General features: G+C 47.4%; 1 protein-coding gene across 4 annotated transcripts; it reads right to left on the reverse strand.

Annotated features, from left to right (window-relative positions):
* Nucleotides 1–382: 382 nt before the first annotated feature.
* Cntrob (centrobin, centriole duplication and spindle assembly protein) lies at nt 383–23,494 on the reverse strand. 4 transcript variants are annotated; one of them, XM_031351649.1, is made up of 20 exons: nt 23,324–23,494; nt 22,338–22,947; nt 21,312–21,381; nt 21,030–21,093; nt 20,505–20,667; nt 19,108–19,224; nt 18,668–18,784; nt 18,267–18,365; nt 16,230–16,466; nt 15,778–15,924; nt 12,735–12,868; nt 11,080–11,205; nt 10,226–10,388; nt 8,453–8,711; nt 6,003–6,157; nt 4,840–4,903; nt 3,464–3,634; nt 3,228–3,348; nt 1,197–1,269; nt 383–884 (listed from the first exon to the last, which is right to left on the reverse strand). In XM_031351649.1, the coding sequence occupies exons 2-20, from the start codon at nt 22,617–22,619 to the stop codon at nt 765–767; spliced, it is 2,682 nt and encodes an 893-aa protein (XP_031207509.1). In that variant the 5' UTR covers nt 22,620–22,947; nt 23,324–23,494; the 3' UTR covers nt 383–764. The 4 variants fall into 4 exon arrangements, with proteins under 4 accessions (XP_031207509.1, XP_031207510.1, XP_031207513.1 ...); XM_031351650.1 differs by having other exon boundaries at nt 22,347–23,494; XM_031351653.1 differs by lacking the exons at nt 22,338–22,947; nt 23,324–23,494 and having other exon boundaries at nt 21,030–21,114; nt 21,299–21,380.
* Between the last annotated feature and the right edge of the window lie 29 nt (nt 23,495–23,523).

Below are 23,523 nucleotides of genomic sequence, written 5' to 3' on the forward strand. Positions count from 1 at the left end.
TGCTTCGTAGACCAGGCTCGCCTCCTCAGAGATCCACCTGCCTCTGCCTCCCTTGTGCTGGGACTAAAGATGTGTGCCACTATGCCGGGCTTATTTACTTATTTTAAAGCTGTAAAGTTTATAGCTCAAACACACCTATTGGCTGGACAGAAAATACCAACCTGAATCCCCAGTGCCACCCAAAAGTCATCTGCTCTTAGAAAGCAGAAATGCCAGGCATGTTGGCACAAACATATGCAGCAGGAAGGCTGTACGGAGGTAGCCTGGGATACACAGAGAGGGGCCTGGTCTCAAAAAGGGGGGGGGGGGAATCATGTAAAAATAATCTAAAATGTTTAAAAAGACAAAACTTTTTCCCAGCATAAAGAGCTTTTCTTAAACATTTTATACAATAATTTACTTTTATTAAAAGTCTGCGAGTTTATCACTAAAGTAGTACATACTTATTTCAGAAAATATACAAAATACAAATTATACAAAAAGGAGAAAAGAAAAGAGTCTCTCATAATTCTCCTGTGGAGCAGCTAAGCATTGCAAGCACCCACCAAGCCTTAGGCCACACAGACATCTAGTCACACACAGCCTCAGAGACGCCATTTGTTTCTCATAGAAAACAAATATATTCTAAAATACTCAAACAGTATTTTTGAAGGTTTCTTCACAAAGAAGCTTCCTACAAAATCTCCATTTTCCAGATTCCTCTGACACGAACAGACTCCAGGACATTAATTAAAATGGACGGTGGAAGGGGAGAAGGGTGGGCCTCATCTCCAGATGCCTCCCCGACTCCTCATGCTAGGGCCAGGATGCCCACTTTTCTTCCGGGCAGGCTTCTCAGTCTTAGGGGCTGAAGCAAGCCGTCGAGGGACAGCCTGGGCAGGCATCTGAGGGTGAAGAGGGAAGAAGCAGAAGCCATCATCATATCCCCTCACTTTCCCCACCCCACAGAGAGGCCCCAACCAGTGAGCAAGCAGTGGGGGTGGTGGGTGGGATGTGGGGGTGAGGGTAGAGTATAAGTGCTAGCAAGCGCAGACCCTGAGTGGCAGGCTAGCCAGGGCAAGTGCAGACCCTGAGTGGCAGGCTAGCCAGGGCAAGCGCAGACCCTGAGTGGCAGGCTAGCCAGGGCAAGTGCAGACCCTGAGTGGCAGGCTTGCCAGGGCGTGTGGGGGGCCCTGCTTCCCCCTTGCTCCCCTCACCTCTTTCCGGGTGATCTCACCCAAACGGGAGTCCATGTTTCTTCTGGGGACAAGCTCCCCTTGGCCATCAGTCCTGCCACACAAATCAAGAGTATGAATGAGGACAAGGTGGGGGAAAGGAGTAATTTCCCAGTTCCCCAGTTTCCTCTCTTAGGAAAGTGAGATGCCTTTAATCCCAGCCTGGTCTACACAGCAAGCTCTAGGACAGCCAAGGCTTCACAGAGAAATTGTGTCTCGAAAAAACAAAAACCGAAAGGAAGGAAGGAAAGGAAAGAAGGAAGAGGGAAGGAAGGAAGGAAGGAGGAAGGAAAGAAGGAAGGAAGACAGGGTGAGTCTGGGGAGATGCTCAGACAGGACAGCCTTTCTAGTACCACAAAAACAAAAGAGAAAGAGAACTGGTAGGTTCTGGAGGAGTTGGAGCCCATTGAGTTACTCTGGATGGGATCCAAGCTTCTTAACCTGTGCTGTGGCACCACAAATAGAGATTTAAAAAAAAAAAAACACAGAAAAGGTTTCTGAATATGGTACAATCAAAAATTAATTGAAAATTAAACCCAAATGAGTGCAGTTCTAGATGGTGTTGCTCTGAGACTTCACTGCAGCCCTGGTTCTGAACACACAGCACACGTTTTACACTGTGCCCACCATCACCACACAGGGAACACTGCCTGCAACACTCGGTCGGCCCTAGGGACTACTGCACACTGTGAGTCATCGCCACGTTCTTACTGTTCACACCAAGGTTTCTGCTCTCATACAAACCACAGTTTAATTATAGAAAACAAAGACTGTGCCTCTGTGCTGTGTATCCAGGTGCACATGCATGTGGAGGCCGGAGGACAGACATATCCACAGTAAGCTTTTCTGACTTTTTGAGATAGGGTCCCACTGTGCAGACCGGGCTTGCTTCAGACTCATAGAAATTCATGAGTGTCTGCCTCGCAAGTGCTGGGATTAAAGGCATATCCTATCATATCTAGTTCTTTTAGTTCGTAAACCAGGGTCTTTTATTGGCCCGGGGATTCGGCAATATGGCCAAGCTAGCTCCAGGCCCATGAGCCCCAGGGGAGTACAAGAGTATGCTACTATGCCTGGCTTTTCAATATGAGCTCTGGGATCAAACTCAGCTCCTCATGCTTGTATCGCAAGCACTTTCCCAGATGAGTTGTTTCTCCAAGCCCATCATTCCTCAGCACTGAAAAGTTGGTGAGCTGCTGATTTCATTTCATTAAGAAATGAAAAAACAAAAACAAAAACAGAATAATCACCTTAATCCTGAGCTTAGAAGGCAGGAGACTGAGAGCGACCTCAGCCTCAGTGAGCTCAGGCTAGCCAGGGCTGCATGGTGCCTCAGCCTCAGTGAGCTCAGGATAGCCAGGGCTGCATAGTACCTCAGCCTCATGGTGAGCACAGGCTAGCCAGGGCTGCGTGGTGCCTCAGACTCAGTGAGCTCAGGCTAGCCAGGGCTGAATGGTGAAACCTTGTCTCAAAAACATATAACAGCTGGAGAGATGGCTCAGCGGTTAAGAGCACTGACTGCTTTTCTGAAGGTCCTGAGTTCAAATCCCAGCAACCATGTGGTAGCTCACAACCATCCATAATGAGATCTGACACCCTCTTCTGGTTCATCTGAAGACAGCTACAGTGTACTTATGTATAATAATAAATAAATCTTTAAAAAAAGCCATAAACAAATAAACAAACAAATTTCTTTATGATTTACTATGAATAAATGTTTGATCTGTTAAAAAAAGTTTTCAGGTAAATAACTCTGGAATGCTGAGTTTTGAGCTTCTAGGTAGAAAGGAAAGAAAACTGAAGTATAGGCACATGGGTTCTACTAACTTAAGAAAAATTAGTAGAAACGGAAGCAAAGAGATGGGGACATTGTGATTCTACATTTCATCCCTCGCCCCACCCTGGCCCCCTGAAAAGGACAAAAGGCTGCACTCAGTGAATATACTGGGCCTGATCAACTCCGAATCCAAATTCTACGCTTGGAGCCCTTCCTCTTCTCTCCCAGGCTCATACCCGCCATGTTCCAGTCTCTTCAGGTACAGTAGCAGGTCCTCAGCTGGCAGAGCGCCCCAACCCCGAGCCTGGTACAGGCGTAACAACTCAGACACTTCTGTCAGGTTGAGCCCATCTGCACCTGAGTGATAAGATGGCACCATTAACGAGGCCTCCTCTCCCAGCCTTCATGTCCCTAGGAACCTAGGACAGCCTCAAGCGTTTCCTTTCCTCCCCGGCCCACCCCGGCTCCTTACCTTTCTCTGGGGAGCCAGTGCTGAGACCACTGCCTTGCAAATTGGCTGAGGGAAGCCCATGGACCCTGAAGAGACTCGACGCCATGGCTAAGGGAACTTTGGTTTTGTGGACAGGAGGTGGAAGTCGGGGCACATGAGGGGCCTCCTCCCAGGACGAGACAGCCCGAGAGCCTGGCATTAGGAGAAAGGTGCAACAATGAACACAGGGTAAGCAAAAACCCAAACAGGTTACACAGGCTCTGCTCAGAAGCCCTGGGTTTGATCCCTAGCACAAATAAAACTGGGCATCAGGACACACGCCTGTACACGCAGTTCTTGGGGAACAAAGGCAGGGTGATGAGAGTCCAAGGTCACCTTTGACTATGTGAGATCATGTCTCAGCAGCAAAGAGGACAATCCTCTACCCAATAACATTTCTCTATGTACTATGTAGTAAAAGAGTAGTAAAGAATAGTGTGATATTTCAATGATCACAATGTACTTCAGCAAAACTGACTGGTCATTTAAATGAGAACCTTTAAATTTAGTTATTTTAGGTGTTAATGATACACTGAAAAGTACCAGAAGTAATTGCTTCTGACAGTACCAGTTTTTGTTTTGTTTTGTTTTGTTTTTGGTTTTGTTTTTCAAGACAGGGTTTCTCTGTATAGCCCTGGCTGTCCTAGAACTCCCTCTGTAGACCAGGCTGGCCTCGAACTCAGAGATCCGTCTGCCTCTGCCTCCCAAGTGCTGGGATTAAAGGCGTGCACCACAACTGCCTGGCTGACACTACCAGTTTTAACAATAAATTAATTTAGAAATGGAATCCAAATTCAAGCCAGGTACTATGAGTCACTCCTATAAACCCAGTATTTGTGGGACTAGGGCAGGCTAGTTGCTCTGAGTTCAAGATCAACCCAATTTACTTAGCAAGTTTGAGGCCAGTTTAGACTACAGAATGAGATCCTGTCACAGAAGACATACAGAAAACAACAGAAGAAATGAAATCCAAATTCAAATAAATATGTATAATCTCTCTACAGAAAACTACTGTGACCTTGTTTCTAATTCAGGTTTGTTTTATACGCTGACAGGCAAAGCCCTTCATAGGTAATGGAACAGAGCCAAGTCCTACATCCAGATCCTACTCCACCCTAAATCACCAATCCCCACCTCTCCTAGGCTGTCCTGACCTTCTTGAGAGTTGGGACTCAAGCTGGGCAGTGGTGGTGCACGCCTTTAATCCCAGCATTTGGGGCAGAAACAGGCAGATTTCTCAGTTTGAGGCCAGCCTGGTCCACAAAGTGAGTTCCAGGACAGCCAGGACTACACAGAGAAACCCTGTCTCAAACAAAAACAAACAAACAAACAAACAAAAAACCAGAGTTGGGACTCACCAGTCTTAGGGGGCAACAGGTCAACAGTGGGGTTTCCATTGCTCTGAGGTACTGTCTCCAGCAGCTGGGAAAAGACAGGATGCTCCTCTAGAAAACTGGTACAAAGAAACCTAGGCTCTGAGGGGAACACAGATGTCTGACGCTAGAGTCAGCGACCTAAGTTCCAGAGAAGAATTATGGACTAAGAATGAGAGCGAGTAATTGCTAAGACAAATATCTGGACCTAAAAAGGCAAGGAAGGGGCTGGGGAGATGGCTCAGTGATACTGAGCAAACATGGGGATCTGAGTTCAATCCCCAACATCTACATAAAAGTTAGGCATAGCTGTGAATGCTGGTGCAGCCTTTAGCCCCAGCACTGGGGAGGATGGCAGATCCCTGTGAGTTGGAGGCCAGCCTAATTTACATAGTGAGTCACAGGCCAGCCAGGGTTACAAAGTGAGGCCTCCTCTTTAAGAAAAAAAAAAGGCCAGGCATGGTGGAGGGTGGAGCAGCCATTTCTACCCTCAGCACTTTGGAGGGAAGAAAGAGAGAGACAGGATAGTCCTGTGTGCTTGTTGATCAGCTACTCCAGCCAATTAATAAACTCTAGGTTCAGTCAGAGACACGATCTTATTAAAAAAAAAAAGTAAAGAAAAGAAAAAGAAAAAAAAAGGCTTCTGGTTGTGGTGGCGCATGTCAGCAGGATTCGCTGAAGGAGGCCAGCCTGGGCTACATATTTGGGAATAAACCACCAACCAAAGACTACACATGGAGGGACCCATGGCTCCAGCTGCACATGTATGTAGCAGAGGATTACCTTATCTGGCATCAATGGGAGGGGAGCCCCTTGATCCTATGGAGGTCCCCTTTAGAGGAATGCTAGCATGCTGAGGCGGGAGGGGCTGGGTGGGTGGGTGAGCACTCTCATAGAAGCAGAAGGGATGAGGAAGGGGATAGGGGGGTTAACTGGGAAGGGGGATAACATTTGAAATGTAAATAAATAAAATAACCAATAAAAAATTTAAAAATGGGAATTTTAATTCCCATTAAAATTGAAGAAACAATTTAGCTATAGAAGAAAATGGCTGACACTGGCTTCTGGCTCACATACTTCATGAGCACACACATACACACACACACACCCACACACACAGAGGGAAGGAAGTCACTCAGTCATAGTACCTGCTGCAAAAAATTCTTGAGGCCTTCAAGCTGAGAAGCAGGTGGCAGCCTTGCTTTTAGGGGCCCATCACCGTCAGATCCAGGGTCTTCCTCAGGAAATGGGCGTTCTGCCCTATGATCAGCAGTGAAAGCCTCCAATGCAGAAAAGGGTCCAGCTGTAAAATGAGACAGGTGCCTTGGCATGCATGTGTGTTGTACATGGAAGAAGTTTTTCAATAAATGACCTACCAAATGCTCCCAAAGAAAAGGTAGCACTGAATAGAAGAGTGGGGTCTGGAGAAATGGCTCAGTGGTTAAAAGCACTGGCTGCTCTTCCAGAGGACCTAAGTTCAATTCCTAGCACCCACATGGTGGCTCAAACTGTCTAGAATTCCAGTACCAGGGGACTCAATGCCCTCTTCTGACCTCCACAGCCATACATTTGGTCCATAAACATTCATGTAGTCAAAACACCTATACACATAAATTTTAAAATGCAAACCTTTAAAATAAATAAATAAATGTAACAGGACCCATCAGCATACCCAGGAAAGATGGTACCAGAGTTGAAAAGTACTGGAGGGGAGGATAGAGGTACCTTCTAGGGACTGGGATGCAGCTCACCCTAGCATGCTTACCTAGCAAACTGTAAGCACTAGGGTTGGTCCCAGCACCACAGAACACTAGGTGTGGGAGTGTACTCTTGTAATCTCAGCATCAAGCTTGAAAATCAGAGTTCAAGATCAAGCTTGGCGATCATAGTGAATCTGAGGCAAACCCCGCCTCCTTTCTTTGGTGGGCCTGTAAGATGGCTTAGCCAATAAGGGCAGTTGGCTGACAAGCCTGATGACTTGAGTTTGACTCCTAGGACCCACATTTATATAAAGAGTAAATCAACTCCCATAGCTCCACATAAATATTATGGTATGCATGTGCTTATACATACACAAATACAAAGTAAATAATATAAAAATAAAATTAGCACTTATGTGTGCAAGTGCACAAAGTGGCCAGAGAAGGATGCTGGTCTGCTGTACTCCTTTGGGGCAGAATCTTTCATTGAACCTGGGGCTAGGCCTCCATGTCCCAGTGATCCTGGTCTCTCCAACGCTGTGGTGGTTTGAATGAAAATGTCCCCCAAGGTCCATAAGGAGTGGCACTATTAGAAGGTGTGGCCATGTTGGATTAGTCTGGCTTTGTTGGAGGAAGTGTGTCACTAGGGGTTGGTTTTGAGATCTCAGATACTCAAGCCAGACCCAGTGTCTCACTCTCTTCATACCTCAAAGGTCAGGACTAGAAGTGGACTCATGTACTTCAACCAAGTAGAAAATCTCTCACAAGTATGCTCTCCATTTCTGGATTACAGTTCATTCCAGATTAGTCAGGCTGATAACCAAGAACAGCTCTTACAGGCCCCACAAGGCCGAGGTTATCAGTAAGGGTCACACACTGGCTTTTACATGGGCGCTAAGGTCTGAGCTCAGCCCCACTGCTTATGCAGCCAGTGCTCTGACTCCCTGAGCCTGCTCTCCAGCCAGGCCAGCACGTCACTCCTTTGGTGTGCTAGGGACTGTGCCCAGCACCTCACATGGAGAGGCAAACATTCTGTCACTGATACAGCTCCAGCCACGACCTTGAACTCTTTATCCTCCTGCCTCCACCTTCCAAGTGCTGGGATCACAAGCATGAGCACTACCCCCAGTTCTATTCTTTTTCTTTTTCATAGGGGTTCATATATCCATCTCAGACTGGCCTCAAACTCACTATGTAGGTACTAGAGAGGGGCACATATCTACATGCAGACAAAACATACATATAAAATCATAAAAATAATTTAAAAACCGCCTCACTATGTAGCTGAGGATGGCCTTTAACTTCTGACTTGTTTCCACTCGCTGAGTGGTGTCCCACCCAGGTCATTTCTGCAATGCTGGGGTTCATACATCCTAGGCAAGCATTGTATTTAGAACTAAGCTACAAACCTCAACATTCTCTTTATTCTTAAATCATGCTGCATCAACGTGTTTGAACTACAAAAAAACTCTATTCATCCCAAGTCACAGCTCACTTACCAAGGGTGGCCATCATTCGATTCGAGTCAGCCCATCCAGGGATATGCACCACTGAAGAGCCTGGGCTAGACTCAAGGCCATACATAAGGAGTGAGAGCCAGTGTGGAGAGTGAGAGAATGGTAGACTTGTGCAGAAAGAAGCAGGGGTGGAGGGTGAGGAGCACTTCTGCCCAGAGAGGAGTGCCACCACAGTGCTGACAGCACCCCTTCCTTCAGCTCCCAGCATATCCAGGTACTCCCATGTACATTCCCTTTACTCATCGAGTTTCTGTCCCTTGCAACTCATGATTGGTAAGACATCTAGAAACCAAACGCCCACATTCCTATCAGAGAGAACTTGGTAAGGAAGCCATTCATGCATAAGGAGAATGAATGCCAGTGACCTCTGCCCTTAGTCACCTGTGGGTGGAGCCACATCAGGCTTGGGTTCCAACGGCTGAAAGGAGTTCTGGTTCTGGAAAGGGGGTCCTAGCAGGAGGCTCAGATCTGGGGAGGTGCTACAGAGAACAGACTGAGTTCCAGGCAGATCACCCCTCACTTCTCGGCTTTGCTGCAACACAGGTTTCAGGGCCACAGCCACAGGAGGCATGGCCCAGGTCCTCCTCTCCCCCTTCCCTGGCTCCAGAGGCCCAGGGCTGGAGGGCTCAGCAAGAGGAACCTGGCCAGGAGAGAGAGAAAAAGAAAGCCCATTGCCTTGTGGGTTCGAAGAGACAAGTCTTGCCAGGCAGTGGTGGCGCACCCCTTTAATCCCAGCACTTGGGAGGCAGAGGCAGAGGCAGACGGATTTCTGAGTTCGAGGCCAGCCTGGTCTACAGAGTCAGGACAGCAGGGCTACACAGAGAAACCCTGTCTAGTAAAAAAAAAAGAGAGAGAGAGAGAGAGAGAGAGAGAGACAAGTTTTAGTACAGATACTTGAATATGGCTATAAACTGCCTGAACTCCCTGCAAAGGGAAATGGGTGGCACTTAATTTCCATCACATTTTAAACTGATTATTTTTCATATTACAATTCCATTTCCACAAATTTTATAGATAGCTTATATAATAACATGTATTTTAATATTTATTGTAATACTCTAGATACAAAATACAGAAAACTGTTTCTGTATCAAGGACTATGTACTTGGTCACATTCAAAGTTATAAGCAGTGGGCAGAGCATGGCAGCTGGTGTGAGGAGCTCAGGGAGGAGAGAGCCCAGGCCAGCAGCCCTGACTAGCTCTGGGGAAGGACCTAGAGAGTAGCCTGGGCCTGGGGTAGAGCAGAAGCTACTTTTTACTGTAAAGTTTTTAAATTTTAGCAGTTTAGATGTTTGTGCCACATGCACATAACTAATTCTAAAGCATTTTAGCCAATAATTATTATCATTAATTAAAAATAAGAGACACCAACATAAGAAAGACTAGAAGTAAGAGCCCTATTTTAGTCTAGGGCAGGATTAACTTAATTTTGCTTGTGTGTGTGTGTGTGTGTGTGTGTGTGTGTGTGTGTGTGTGTACACGAGTGGCGCATGCGCTCAAGTGTGCGCACGCGCGCACACAGACACACACACACACACACACACACACACACACCTGCTTTTTGTTGTTGCTGATGTTTTTTTTTGAGTTTTTTTTGTTTTTTTGAGACAGGGTTCCTCCGTGTAGCCCTGGCTGTCCTGGTACTCGCTCTGTAGACCAGGCTGACCTTGAACTCAGAAATCCACCTGCCTCTACCTCCCAAGCGCTGGGATTGAAGGCGTGTGCCACCACTGCCTGGCCGATGTTCTTCTTCTTAAAGATACTGTTTGTTTCTCTTTGCTTTCCTTTGAGAAGGGACCCCATGTAGCCCAGGCTAATCCTCAGCTCACTATAAAGCTGAGGATTAGTTTGAGCCTTTGACCTTTGGCCTCCCTCTCCACAAGCAGCCGTACCCAGCTATATTTTTTCTGGGCTTAGGAAACGCAGTCAGGTCTTCGTGCTTGTAAAGAGTTGCTTCACCGACATTCATCTCCCTGGCCTCAACGACGACTTCCTGTCCTAACTGAGTTAGCCATTATCCCACCACACTGGTACCACATATTCATTTGCATGTACTGCAACCACAGAACTGCCCCGTGGAACAGGATAGATACATTTGGAGAGCTCTGGCCTTGGAAAAGGGTAGGACAGCTGTTCTCTGGGGCAATGGCTACCTGAGGGTTGGGAGGCAGAAGCGTGGTACTGAGCAGCTGGGTGGCCTCCTCCCAATGGGCCTGCAGCATGGCTTGGAGCCGCTCTACCAGCTCCACCCGCTGCTCCTCCAGCTGCTGGTTGCTACTCTTCAGGTCACGCACTCGAGCTTGCTCCCTTGCCAGTCTGAGGAAAAGAAGAGAGGAGTGGGGATGTGGCTCAGCTGGTAAACTGTCTGCTACAAAAGCCTGGGGGCAGGGGGCTGGTGAGATGGCTCAGAGGGTAAGAGCACTGACTGTTCTTCTGAAGGTTGTGAGTTCAAATCCCAGGAACCACATGGTGGCTCACAACCACCCATAATGAAATCTGATACCCTCTTCTGTGTACTCATTTATAATAATAAATAAATCTTTTTTAAAAAAAAAGCCTGGGGGCCTGAGCTAGGATCCCCCATAAGGGCAGTGTGTGACGGAGCAAGGGCAGTATGTGACAGAGCACAGTGTGTGATGGAAGCCCAGCGCTGAGCAAACCCTAGGGATCCCCAGAGCACCATGATTAGCCAGTCCAGCCAAACTGGTGAGCTCTAAGCTCAGTGTCTCAAAAAAATAAGGTGGAAGAGACATATGACATGGCCCTCTGGTTCTGGTCTACATTTCACCCACAGGAACGCATACATAGTCCCCCAATTCACACTCATTAAAGAGGTGACTTGGCGATTTTAAGAAAACAGAGGCTTAGGACAAGAGGCCAGGTGCAGCATCAGACCTGAAACAATTAAGGATTTGGATACATTAGAGGAGGCTGGATCTTCTGAAAGGCTTCTCTCTGCCATCCCCAGTCTGGGCTTTACCCATGGGAAGAACTCCAAGGCCGGTACCTGAGCTCATAGTCCTGAGACACCTGCTGCTGACGCTCCTCTCGTTCAGCCATTTCTACCTTGAACTGAGCCAGCTGGGCGGCCAGTTCCTGTTGGTGCTGTCCACTCAGTTCCTGTAGCTGCTTCCTAGAAGCCCAGGTGAGAAAGAGATTTAGAGTAGACCAGTGCTACTATCAAGGGGCAGGGGAGGTAGCTCAGGGGTTAAGGGGCAGAGGACCTAAGTTGGGGTCCCAGCACCTGCACTGAGTGGCAGCTCCAGGAGCCCAGCTCCTTTCTGGCCCCCACAGGCAACTGTACACACATATCTAAACACAGATATGTAATACATACATGTAATTACAAACAAAGCCATTTTTAAACCAAAAGACGTTATCAATGAGAAAAAGACAGAATCAATGAGAAAAAGACAGAATGTGTGTAGGTAAGGGGAGATGTGGAAAGCCAGCCCAACCCAAGACTTTTTCAGAGGCCTAATAAAAGGACAAAGGGACCATCAGTTCTGTGTCCTTGTCCAGGAGTGAGTTTGACAAGGCTGGTCTAGGGAAGGAGCAAATGTCTCCTAAGGGAGTCAAGTTGCAGTTTCTGGGGACCCCACTCTTCCCCTGTGCTATGGTTAGCAGCTGCGGTGAGGGTATTCTGTGTTCTTTTTGTCAACATTGTCTGACTTAGCTCTCAGCTGACCTTGGCTGTTGAGCCCTCCTGCTCCCTGCAAATACTGTATATGATGCTACACTAGTGGATAAACTTGCTTGGCATAAGTCATCAGCTTATACAAGACCTGCTGGTCTCATTGCTCATCCCTAGTCCTCCCACTCAGCACCTCACCATTAGGGACCTTCATTCCTGTGGGTTCCGGTCAGGAAGACAGCCGGCTGCAATCCCCGGCCCAACCACAACACATCGACAGTAAGAACAAAGCTGAGCCCACGGGATGGGCTCCCCAGAAGCAAAGACTGATATAAGGGATTATGGGAAAGCAACAGACTAGCTTATCAGTTAGTTTTGTTTTGGTTGAAGCAGACTCTCACTACATAGCCCGGGCTTATCTCAAACTTGCAATCCTCCTGTCTCAGCCACCCAAGCTGCAGTTATAGGACTATAGTCCATTCCCACTTGAAAATATATAATATAAAGCATTCCTGCCAGGCATGGTGTCACATGCCTTTAGTCCCAGCACTCAGGAGGCAGAGACAAGACAGATTTCTGTGAATTCAAGGCCAATCTGGCCTACATAGTGGGGCCTTGTCTTTAAAAAGAACAGCAAACCTCCCCAAGCCCCCCAAACTAACAAAACTGAAGCACTTCCAGAAAGCACAGTAAAGGAGGGTGAGAGAGAGCTGGAGTAGAAAGGATAACCACCCCTGGAGCAGCTGTGAATAACACACTCAGCACTGTTCCAAAAGGAGCAGGTACACCATTCATCGCTCCCCCGCCCCCAGGGCAGTTATGCCCAGGGGAGGGAAATCTCTAAGCTGTGTGCCTGTCCATAAGCACTTCATGGCAACCCTCCCGAGAGGTCCTAAGACCTTAACAGATGGGACTGGAAGTACGCTGGGAGGCAGGCTGGGAGAGGCTAAGAGGCTCTGAGCACATGGGCAGGAAGCTAATAACACTTGCTGCTGCCAGAGAAACACTATCCAGTAAGTCCCAAGTACCTGTGATGGTCCCTGAGGGAGGCGGCCTGCCGCAGGCTGTTCTCTTGAGCCTCTGCCAGTCGCTCAGTCACCCGCTGCTCCAGCTGTACAGCCAGCTCTGACTCCATCTGGATCCGCTGGCTCTCATATCTGGCCTGGAGTAAAGGAAGGTGGAGTGACTGTCAGCTCAATTATGTCTGAGATTAGTCTTCTAAGTATGGGAAACGTAAACAAGATCAGTACCAACAGCCCCTCATCTGCCTTAAGGACCAACAACAGGGAACTTGCCTTGGACAGTGACTCAGATTTCCTCTCTTTATTAAACCATGAGACAGATCATACAAGCACAAACAAGTGAAAATGGCTTTGGACAAAAGAAATAGATGTATTAGCCCAGGGATGTGTCAGAGCACTCCGCAGTGCGTCTGAGGTGATAGCTCATTACCTCTATTGAGACCAGGAGGCACTCGAGTGTCCGTCCGTCCATCTCCCTTCTCTCCCCTTGTGTTCCCTCTCCAGCTCTCCAGAACCTGATTGCTACTTTGTGTGCCAAGAGCTCAGTTCTAACCCTACAGTGGCTGTTTCTCCATCTCTGTCTGACCCCCAGGCCACACCTCTCGTCTAGGTGATTTCTCCTCTGCAGGACCTCTCTCTATTCTCATTCTGAGTCCTGGCTGACTGCTCTGTCTGCAACTGCTCTTCAGCCCCACCCTTCCCTCTTTTTCTGCTATCTGCTGACATTTGGGCCAGCAAATATTATATATTATATATTATTATAAATTATTATATTCTAAAGTGTATATAATAAGCTTTTGTCTCTAGGCAAGGTTTTTACTAGATTTCTTAATTCCCAATTCTTTCATTTTATTCTGATCTTTTTTTCCAGCTTTAGGTACAGTGGCTCATGCCTGAATCCCAGCACTTGGTCGTCAGAGGCAGTAGGATAAGACCAGTCAACTTCCACATACCAAGACCTTGTCTAAAACATAAATAGGAGCCGGAGAAGGGCTCAGCAGTTTAGACCACCGGCTGCTCTTCAGGAGGACCTGAGTTTAATTTCCAGTACCCACTTGGCAGCTCACAACTGTTTGCAACTCCAGTTCCAGGGGATCTAACATTTTCACACCAATACACGTGCAGGTAAAACACCAATGCATTTAAAATAAAAATAATTACTTAAAAATAAATAAACAAATAATAGAACAAAACAAAAACCCCATATATCCCAAAACTTCATAGCTGTTTTTTGTATTGACCCAGGGCAGAGGCACACCCTCTATGATCCCTGCCTCAGTGGTGCCTTTCCCTGTTGAAACATCTGAGCTGTGAGAAACACAGAGACATCATTCTTGGCTCGTCCTACTTGCTTACTCCCTTCTGACTGGTTATTTAATTCTCCATCTTAGGATTGCTCTTAGTAACTCATGCATTGGCCCTTAGCAAACACTTCATACATAAAAACAGAGGCCCACAATGGTCAGAACTAAGTCCTCCTGAGTAAGGATTCAATGTCGTGTTTCCCCCAGGACTGAAACACGGTTCTCTCCAAGCAAACAGCAAACTACAACTCCATTTCTGCTTCCCTCAATGCCTGCTTTTTGTTATGATGTCTGGCAGGACATAGCCACACCTACTTACTTACACACTCCATAGCTGCTTCTGTGTTGTAACAGGACAGTAGTTACAACTGAGAATACACCATCCACACAGTCAAAAACATTTACTCTCCGTTCTGTGCAGAACGTTTGCTAACCCCCTCTCTAGTAGATGATCAGAAGCTAACTAATCTAAGTTTAAGACTCAATATACTAGTTACACTGAAACCGTTGGTTTTTAATGTATATAGATTTTGCCTGCAAGTAAAATGTGAATTTAGTTCTGACAATTAGTTCAGTTCTGACCCCTGTGGGCCTCTGTCTTCTATGTAAAATGTTTACTAAGGGCCAATAGATGAGTTTCTGAGAGCAAATTAAGAAGTAGAATTAAATGACCATGCTGGTGCCTGGTCCATGCAGAGACCAAAAAAGGGTGTCAGATCCCCTAGAACTGGAATTGCAGATGGCTGTCAGCTGCCATGTGGATGCTGGAAACTGAACCTGAGTCCCTTGGAAAAGCAGCCAGTGCTCTTAACTACCAAGCCATCTCTCCAGCCCTAGAGAAGGTGTTGTTGTTGTTGTTGTTGACTGAACCCAGGGGCTCACACATGCTGAGTGTGTCCTCTACCACTGAGCCGTAGCCTTGTCTATATTTTACTTTTGGTCACAGGCTGTCACTAAATTATCTAGGCTATCCTTGACTTCACATTTACACTGAAACTTAGACTGGGCTATAACTTGAGATCCTCCTGCCTCAGCCTTCCAAGTAGTTGGAATTATAAATTTGTGCTACCAGGCCTGGTTGAAACAAGTGTTTCAACTTGACAATTTTGGTACTATTTTGAGCCAGGTTATGAGCTATTACAGGAATTTTCCAAGTAAATAAAATAAACATTGTCCTCCTGGGTCCCCAACTTAGAGGTATTAGCAGAAGTTACGAAAGTAATAATAATTGGGCTGGTCAGATGGCTTAGCAGATAAAAATGTTTAGCATATAACCCTAAGAACTGAGTTCAATTCCTCATGTGGAAGAAAAGAGTTGTTCTCTGACCTCTACACATGTGTCATGGTACAATTCAACCACACACATACAATCATACCATATATACAATGCGAAATAAAATGTCTAAGAGATAAAATAATAACAAATACAAAGCAGAACACTACCAATTAGAGTCAGGTGTGGCAAAAACTTTCAACTTCTCAGTCAGTGCAGCACTGTCTCTTTAAGAACAGTATACGGCATCTCAGATTTGAACTGGCATAGTCTAAATGTAACAGAGTCAGCCCACACTGTGTAGTCTGTCTTCAGGGAGGGAAGGGGAGCTCAGGACAGAATCTTACCAAATTAACCAAGACTAAGTCTCAGATGCCTGAGAGGGGCAAGTCTTCCAAGCTTTCCAAGTCTCTGCATGTACTCAAACCTGCTTTCTCAATTACAGAGCGTCCCTAAGAACCTCGGGGCTCACCTGGACCAAGCTCATCTCCAGCTGTAGCGAGTCTCTCTCCCTCCGGACTGTGTCCAGATCTCCTTCCAGCTGCCGCACCTCAGACTGCAGCAGTGCAAACTGCTGCTGGGTCTCCCAGGCTGCCTGGGCCTCCCTCTGGCTGTTCCCCTACAAAGGAAAATCCAGCATTAATACATGCCTCATCTCCGAATTCCTGATTCCAAGTCACGCTCCATCTTCCCTCCTCCCATTCATCCTGTTTTTCCATCTCTGTTTAACGTCACCTTTGGCCTTTCATGTATCTGTTGCCCCAGACCTTCACACTGGCCCTTAACCCCAATCTTGCCTTCCATGTGTAACTCTTTACTCTCCAGCCTTGTTCCCTATTAACCTCCATATTCTGGCATCTCACCTTATTCTGTCACTTTTCCCAACATGTTTCCATCCCCAACTCTTCCCTTTGCCTCTTCTACCTTCTCTCTTTCCAGCTGAGCCCGGCCTTCCTCCTGCAGTGCCTGAAGGCGTTCCTTGAGCTGGTGCTCCTGCTTGATCCAAGCCTGCCTTTCCTCTTGTAGAACCACCTGAAGGGCCTCCAGCTTCCGGTGCTCACTGAGCTGCTCAGCCCTAGCCTCATCCCTCTCCTCCCGGAGGGTCTGGCACTGCTGCTGCTCCACCTCCAACCTCAGAGTCAGGGCTTGCCTTTCTTCTTCCTAAAGCCCCAGGAGAAAGTCAACTTTTAGTATGCACTCAAGAAACCAGTGATCTGGCAGACCACCCCCATACAATGTAGTGCTGAGAATTATGATCACTAAATCACTGGGTTGTAATACAGTAGGTAAGAGCTCCATCCTGCTGCTCCACAGGAGGGAATGCACACCTGCTGCAGTGAGCCTAGCAGAAACCCAAGGCTTGAAGGCCATAGTTCCAGGGAACCTATTACTCTTGTCTTGCTAAATGGACATGATATCAAAATGCTCCCTAAATATTCATGTTTAAGGGCTGCAGAGATGGGTTAGTGATTAGGAGGGTCAGCTGCTTTTCCAAAATATCCAAGTTCAATCACCACGACCCACATGGTGGCTCACACTTGTCTTTAACTCCAATTCCAGGGGATCTGAAGTCCTCTCCTGGCCTCTGTACCAGATATGCACATGGTACGCAGAGATATGTGCAGGCAAGACAAACATACACATAAAGTAAAAGTAAATTTTTTTAAAATTCACATTTAAACACAGATTTGTGCTGTCCTCAACCTTGGCAATAGAAGGTTCATTCTGCTGTGCGCAACAGCTAATTTGCAAACTCAGAACTGGGTGACAGTATTGCAAATAACTAAATGGGGGCCTCACATCTGTTCTCATGTGCTCTGTTTTTCAGTCAGTCTGGGTATGTAGCCCAGGCTGAGCTTAAACTTGGTCCTCTGGCCTTAACCTCCCAAACGTCGTGATTCTAGGTGTATGCCACCATGCCTAGAGTACCATGTGTTCTTAGGCATACATCATTGTGTATAAAAAGAAGACAGTATACTGATCGCTTGGTGAGGATTAATGTAAAACGTGTATATGAATCATTCAGCAGTGCCTGGCACCTAGCAAGTACTTAACACGCAACAGCTATCACCATCATCATTAAAATACAAAAACCAGCATCAGCACTGTCAGATGTACTTGTGAAGACCACAACCATCAGTCTGCACATAGCAAGCATGTGCCATGAAAGCAGTAAGCTCCAAGCCTGGCTAACTTCATAGGTGCTAGCATGCCTACTTCAGCTCTAAGAATCCCAGGTAAGTTTCATCCAGTAGTGCTTTAGGCTGTATAACCTAGACCAGAGCTCCCACTCGAGACTCAACAAGGTCACGTAGGAAATTTCTGAAACACATTATATATCTATTGACACAACATCTCTGGGAGTGAGAGACTGAGGTGAAGTTCAGTAACAGGACTCCTGTGTGTCTGTGTGCATGCGCACACGCACCTTTGGATATAAGGTCTCACTATATAGTGCAGGCTGGCCTCCGACTCACAGAGATCCTCCTGCCTCTGCTGACCTCAAAAGTACTGAGATTAAAGGCCTGAGACACCACACCTAGCACCTCAGATGGGTTTAATCTTTTTTTAAGGTTTATTTATTTATTTTATACATGTGAGTACACTGTAGCTGTCTTCAGACAATCCCAGAAGAGGGCAGGGGATCCCACTACAGATGGTTGTGAGCCACCATGAGGCTGCTAGGGAACTGAACTCAGGACCTCTAGAAGAGTAGTCAGTACTCTTAACCACTGAGCCACCTCTCCAGCCAGGTTTAATGTTTTAAAAAAAATATAATTTGCAGTCTCCCCAATTTGCCTGGCAGCAGGGCTGTTTTCAGAGATTAGCAGAACTAATAATGTTCTGAGGGTGCACCCGAGCAGTAGGGTCCTAGTGCCCTCAAAGTATAAACTCACCTAGGCCATCACAGCCCATGGTCTCCGGCAGAGACTGACTACCTCCCCCAACCTGCTTTCTCACCAGTGCCTCTCTTTCCCTCTGCTGTAGTCTGGTTCCCTCCTGCTCACGACTCAGGGCTTCCATAGCCTCAGAAAGGCTTTGTTCCAGGCGGGTCACTGTCTTTCAGAAGAGAAAAACACACAACAGTGAGAATGAGGAAAAAACACCTCTTCTTCAGAAATAATTAGCAATGTACACTTGAAACCAGTGTTTACTAAATAACTGAGGGCATCAAAGACAAGACTGTGGGGAAGGGGACTGGGAAGCCACCAAGAATATAAATCGGACAGAAGACGTAGCAATGGTAGAGGAAAGGGTACAAGGACAGCAATCACAATCCACAGCCAGGCTTTCGGGAACCCTAATACCAAAGCTACTTCTTCCTATCTAGACTCGAATGCCACCTGATCCAGGTCACCCACCTCCTGCTGCTTGCTTCTGGTGAGTTCTGCTGCCTGGCGCTCCTCTTGAAGTCCCCGCAGTACCTCTGTCCGCTCAGCCTCATGGCGATTCCAGCCCTCCACCACTCGAGCCAGAGTCTCAAGGAAAGCAAATAAAATGAAATTTCAAAATCAATGGTTTTGCCCTCTTTTCTACAAGTCATGAGCCACCTCTCCTCTCCCAAGTCAGAACACCTAACATCTTGCCCTGCTGTTAGCATGCACACACACTGGTTCACAGGGTGTGATGGTTCATTCCTGTGATCCCAGCTCTGGAGGCTGAGGCAGGATGGCCATGAATAGCTCAAAGGGAGATGATATGAGGCCCTGCCCCCCACCACTCCCAAGCCCCCACCCCTCCAGATGACACTGCAACAGTGCCCTCACAGACAGACCCGTCCACCGATGATTGCTACCATCACCTTGTCTAGTTGTTCAATCATGAGGTCTTTCTTGTGGTCAGCAGCCACAGCCACAGCTAGCTGCTGTTGCAACTCAAGCACTCGAGCCTGTAGGCTCTGAATGTGCCGCTCGCAATGCTGGAAAGAAACATGAGGCCGGTGGGTGCTGCTCATTCTTAGTCTGACCACAGCACCGACATTTCAGCATCCTTAGGGAGAAACGGGCTGGAGACAGAAAGCTTAGGTCCCCAAAACAGAACTGGCTTGAAAAGAATCAAGAATTCTGGAGCAGGAGCCTTGAGACCCGAGATCTCCAAACCCTTTCTTCTACTAGCTTAGGAGGTGGTTGGTTGTTAACTTCCAAGTTTTCCTCTCTCCTGGATTTCCCATCAACTGTTTGGCAGAGGTGTAGCGGCAGCCCACACTGTAAAGTGTGGGAAGTTACTCCTGCTCTAAGGAGCTCACTGAACACAAAGTGGAAAGCCTTTCATTCATGGCCCAGCAGTTTAAAATAATGGGGAAAGTTCTCAAGTTGAGAACCAGTGATTCTGCCTTTTCTTTATTCTTGTTCATCTCTCTGTCCCCTCAGACGTTAAGACGTCAGGGTCTTATGAAGGAAAAAAAATCATCATGTCACCAATAGCTCTAAAGCTCCATGCAAGCCAACAAAGTTCTCATCCATTCAAGAAACACTATGGAAGGGTTTTGCTGTGTTAGGTGAGAGCCAGTATTGAAAAGAACATAGCAGGGGCTGGCAAGATGGCTCAGTGGGTAAGAGCACTGACTGCTCTTCCAAAGGTCCTGAGTTCAAATCCCAGCAACCACATGGTGACTCACAGCCGCCTGTAATGAGTTCTGACGCCCCCTTCTGGTGCATCTGAAGTCAGATACAGCATCCTTCCTTATGATAATAAAGAGATCTTTGGGCCAGAGTGGGGTTGACTGGAGTGAGCAGAGGTCATAAAATTCAATTCCCAACAACCACATGAAGGCTCACAACCATCTGTACAGTTACGGTGTACTCATATATATGCATAAAATAAATAAATAAATCCTTTAAAAAGAGAGAGAGAGATCAGCTGTGTGACTTTGGCACTGTCTCTCAAAAAAAAAAAGAAAGAAAGAAAGAAAGAAAAGAACATAGCAGTGACCTTGGAGGAGCTTAGATTTTAGAGAGGAGAACAAACAAGACGCTATCAGTGACAAGCCGTATGAAGGGAGTCAGGGATCTGACAACTCTAAGCAGGAGTGTGTGGGGCACACATTATACAGGACAGTCCCTGAGGGCTCTCTGAAGACACCTAGAGCACAGTCCCTCCCGCTCCCAGTCTTCAGGCTTATCAGTCAGACTTGCCTCTCCACCCAAGACCCCTCATTTCTAACCTTGCCACTCTCTGAAGAAACCCTTTGCTTCTCACCTTCCTGCGCGTAAGCTCGGAGTCCAGTGCATCCCTCAGCCCCTGAAGATCTGGGGGGTTGGTGGGGAGCCCTGGCTGAAGGCTGGTATAGTGGGGAAACAAGTCTTCCAGTGCCTGGGCTGAGCTGGATGGAGACAGGTCTTGGTCTTGCAGAGGCTGGGTGCTGAGCAAGCCAGATAGAGAATGTCAAGACTTGGGAAGACCTTGAGGCCCTCTGATTCTACTGTGGTATTTTATATATCAGAGAACCAAAACGGAGAGCCACCAGCAGGACAGAGGACCTCTGAGGTCCCTTCCTCCAATCACCCCTACAATGAGGCCTACTAACACAAGATACAAGCTTTTTCTTCTAGAACATGGGCTGAGGATAAGGCCAACCACTAGACAGCTACTGCCCAGGTTCCAGAAGGAAGAGAGAAAGAAGGAAAGCTGAAAGCCCTAGAAAGTACACAAGAAGTGCCTGCCGGGAAGTAGAGAGTGGAAGGAAAGCAAGTGGGCCACCGCCAGAATGCCAGGAACACTCACTTGAGCAAGGTAGCCGTGCTGTCACTGTCAAAGGAGTCTTCTTCCCGCCTCTCTGAACCAGTTCCTGGAATGAGAGGATCCCCTGCTTGTAGCCCAAGAGACCCCCAAAGGACAGCAGCCATTTAAAAAAAAAAGAAGAAGAAGAGGCCCTTCCAGTTCTCCACTCCCCAAACCTTTTCCCAGAGAATGGACGTTTCTTCTCCTCTCTTCTTAGAGCTCCTGCTTACTGTCTCCTGCCCCTACACCTTAGCTCTCCTCTAGAGCTCTACCAGGCTGACTCACGTGAGGTATGGAGCATGGTCTGGAGCTGACTCCGAACACGTTCCATCTCAAAGATGTGCTTAGACCCATCCTAGGGAGGAGAAAAAAGAAATCCCACAGAAGTGACATTTTAACCTTGTATAATTAACATTCTACGCACTGCCAGGGTAGAACTTTCAAATGGGCATTAGAAAACTGAGAAAGGCACTCAAACCCAGGAGGAGGGTCTTAACCTTGAACACAAACCCCAAATGTTTACAGAGGCCAGGAGGGGAGTCAGTGAATGAAGCACTTTAAAACAAGGCTGGTGCACGACTTTAGTCCCAAGTGCTGGGGCACTTGGGAGACAGAGGCAGGCAGATTTCTGAGTTTGAGGCCAGCCTGGTCTACAGAGTGAGTTCCAGGGCAGCCAGGGATATACAGAGAAACCCTGTCTCAAAAGCAAACAAACAAAAAACAAAAACAAAAAAACCAATAAACCAAGGCTGGAGGGGGACTGCTATCAACTGAGGAGCAGTTGTCCTGTCTGAAGCCTGGTGCAGCTGTGCCTACCGGATTGCACACTCTGGAAGACCTTGCAGGGCATACCAGGCATCTCCTCCATCCGTACAGCTACCTTCCCTGCACGTGCACGTTTAATGCCTCTTATGCCACAGCCTGAACCACACAATCACAAGAATTTGGAGTGGACAGGCCTTTACATGTGTTGCAGCTGTCCTTAAGTCTCCAGTTCTCACTTGGATCCAAGAAACCTGATTCCCACCTCTAGGACACCACGCTACAACGCTACTCTATGGTGGCAACTCCACGGTGGCAAGTCCAAACAAAAACATGCAAAAACAAAGCAAAACTCCAGAAACTATCCTAACTTCCCAAATTATAGGTTCATGCCATTCCCTCAAAAACATCTTTTGTGAGAAGCAAGCATGAAAAACCTATGTACTTAGAGGAGGTTATTTAAATATAATAACTCAAGCCACAGCAAAGCTAACCTGAAAGCCCAAGAGCCTAATACTTTCTAATACCCGAGAGATCTCCAAGACCCACCTCTCTCACCTTTTTCTTCAAGTTGTTTTCCAATCCAACTGACAAGCTGCGACTCAGTTCTTGAGCCAAGCTGTCTAAGCCCTCGTTAGGAGGTGAGGAGGTGGAAGCTAAATACATCTGGGCCCGGGCAGTGGCCTCCGCTTGCCGGCTGAGATGCAAAGAAGTATACAGCTGGGAGGTCACCTCCGAGGACACCTGGTTCAACCCAGGAGGCTCTGATGACTCGCTCAGGAGGTCCGCTGGTCGGAAAGGAGAACTGGGGCTGGGGGCTGCTGTAGCCATGTGCAGTGAAGAATCAACTGGACTCAGCGGGAAACTGGGAACTCCTGGCTCAGTTTTGAGAGGGTCCAAACTTGTGGATAAGTTCACCACGAAGGAAGATTTGGAAGGGAAGACACTTTGGGTCCTCAACAAAGGAAGGTATCAGGGCTTTCTGGTTAGAGGAGTGTCCCCTGACTCCAGAGACCATGGAGAGGGCAAATACATTCTTTTTCCCAACTCCTGGGAACGGCGAAAAGCGAATGTGCAAGGCAGAAAGCCAAGGGAATGGACAGAAGACCTACATGCAGAGCCACTGAACCGCTGCAGTTCCTTCTTCCTAACAAGAGTCCTGAAAATTGCAAATCAGTTTCGGCACCATGGTTACCTTTTTTTGTTTTGTTTTGTTTTTCACACTCAAAATGTGCAAACTGAAACAGACCTCAAACCAAAGCTGGTCTAACGTCTGACAATTGGTTTTACTGAAGAGGCAAAAGACTTCAATGCCATAACCCCTTTCCGTCCCTACTTCACATGTCCCACCCAGAGTCGACTTCCTTGGATTTCCCCTCTAATCCTTCCTGATAAGAAAGCCACAGCAGAGGTCCGTAGAATCCCTCCCTATCCCACCCTAAGAAATCTCAATAAAAGGGGCGTGCGCGCGCGCGCGCACACACACACACACACACACACAAACACCGGGCAACCAGCCGCCTGGGATTCTCTACCGTAACTATCTGGTTCCGACTACTCTGAGCATGTCGGCCCTGGTTTGCCAAGATGAGGAGGACTGTCCCCCAAACCTCATAACCTCCACAGAGAAAGACCAAAGGCCACCCCTTTCTTGCGCGATACTAGCTCTCAAAACCGTTGGCAGCCTCCCGCCCACCGCCTGCAATCCCGCCTCCAACCGAATTACGTCACCCGC

This window comes from Mastomys coucha, unplaced genomic scaffold (genome assembly GCF_008632895.1).
Source record: "Mastomys coucha isolate ucsf_1 unplaced genomic scaffold, UCSF_Mcou_1 pScaffold5, whole genome shotgun sequence".
Lineage (NCBI taxonomy): Eukaryota > Metazoa > Chordata > Mammalia > Rodentia > Muridae > Mastomys > Mastomys coucha.

What these genes read in the sequence shown, in the direction of transcription:
- Cntrob (XM_031351649.1), bottom strand. Translation starts at nt 22,619, where the DNA reads ATGGCTACAGCAGCCCCCAGCCCCAGTTCTCCTTTCCGACCAGCGGAC. An exon ending in TGATGTGGCTCCACCCACAG is followed by an intron (nt 6,158 to 8,452) that starts GTGACTAAGGGC and finishes CTCATTTTACAG; the next exon opens with CTGGACCCTTTTCTGCATTG. An exon ending in CCTGTTGCCCCCTAAGACTG is followed by an intron (nt 3,635 to 4,839) that starts GTGAGTCCCAAC and finishes TCCTAATGCCAG; the next exon opens with GCTCTCGGGCTGTCTCGTCC.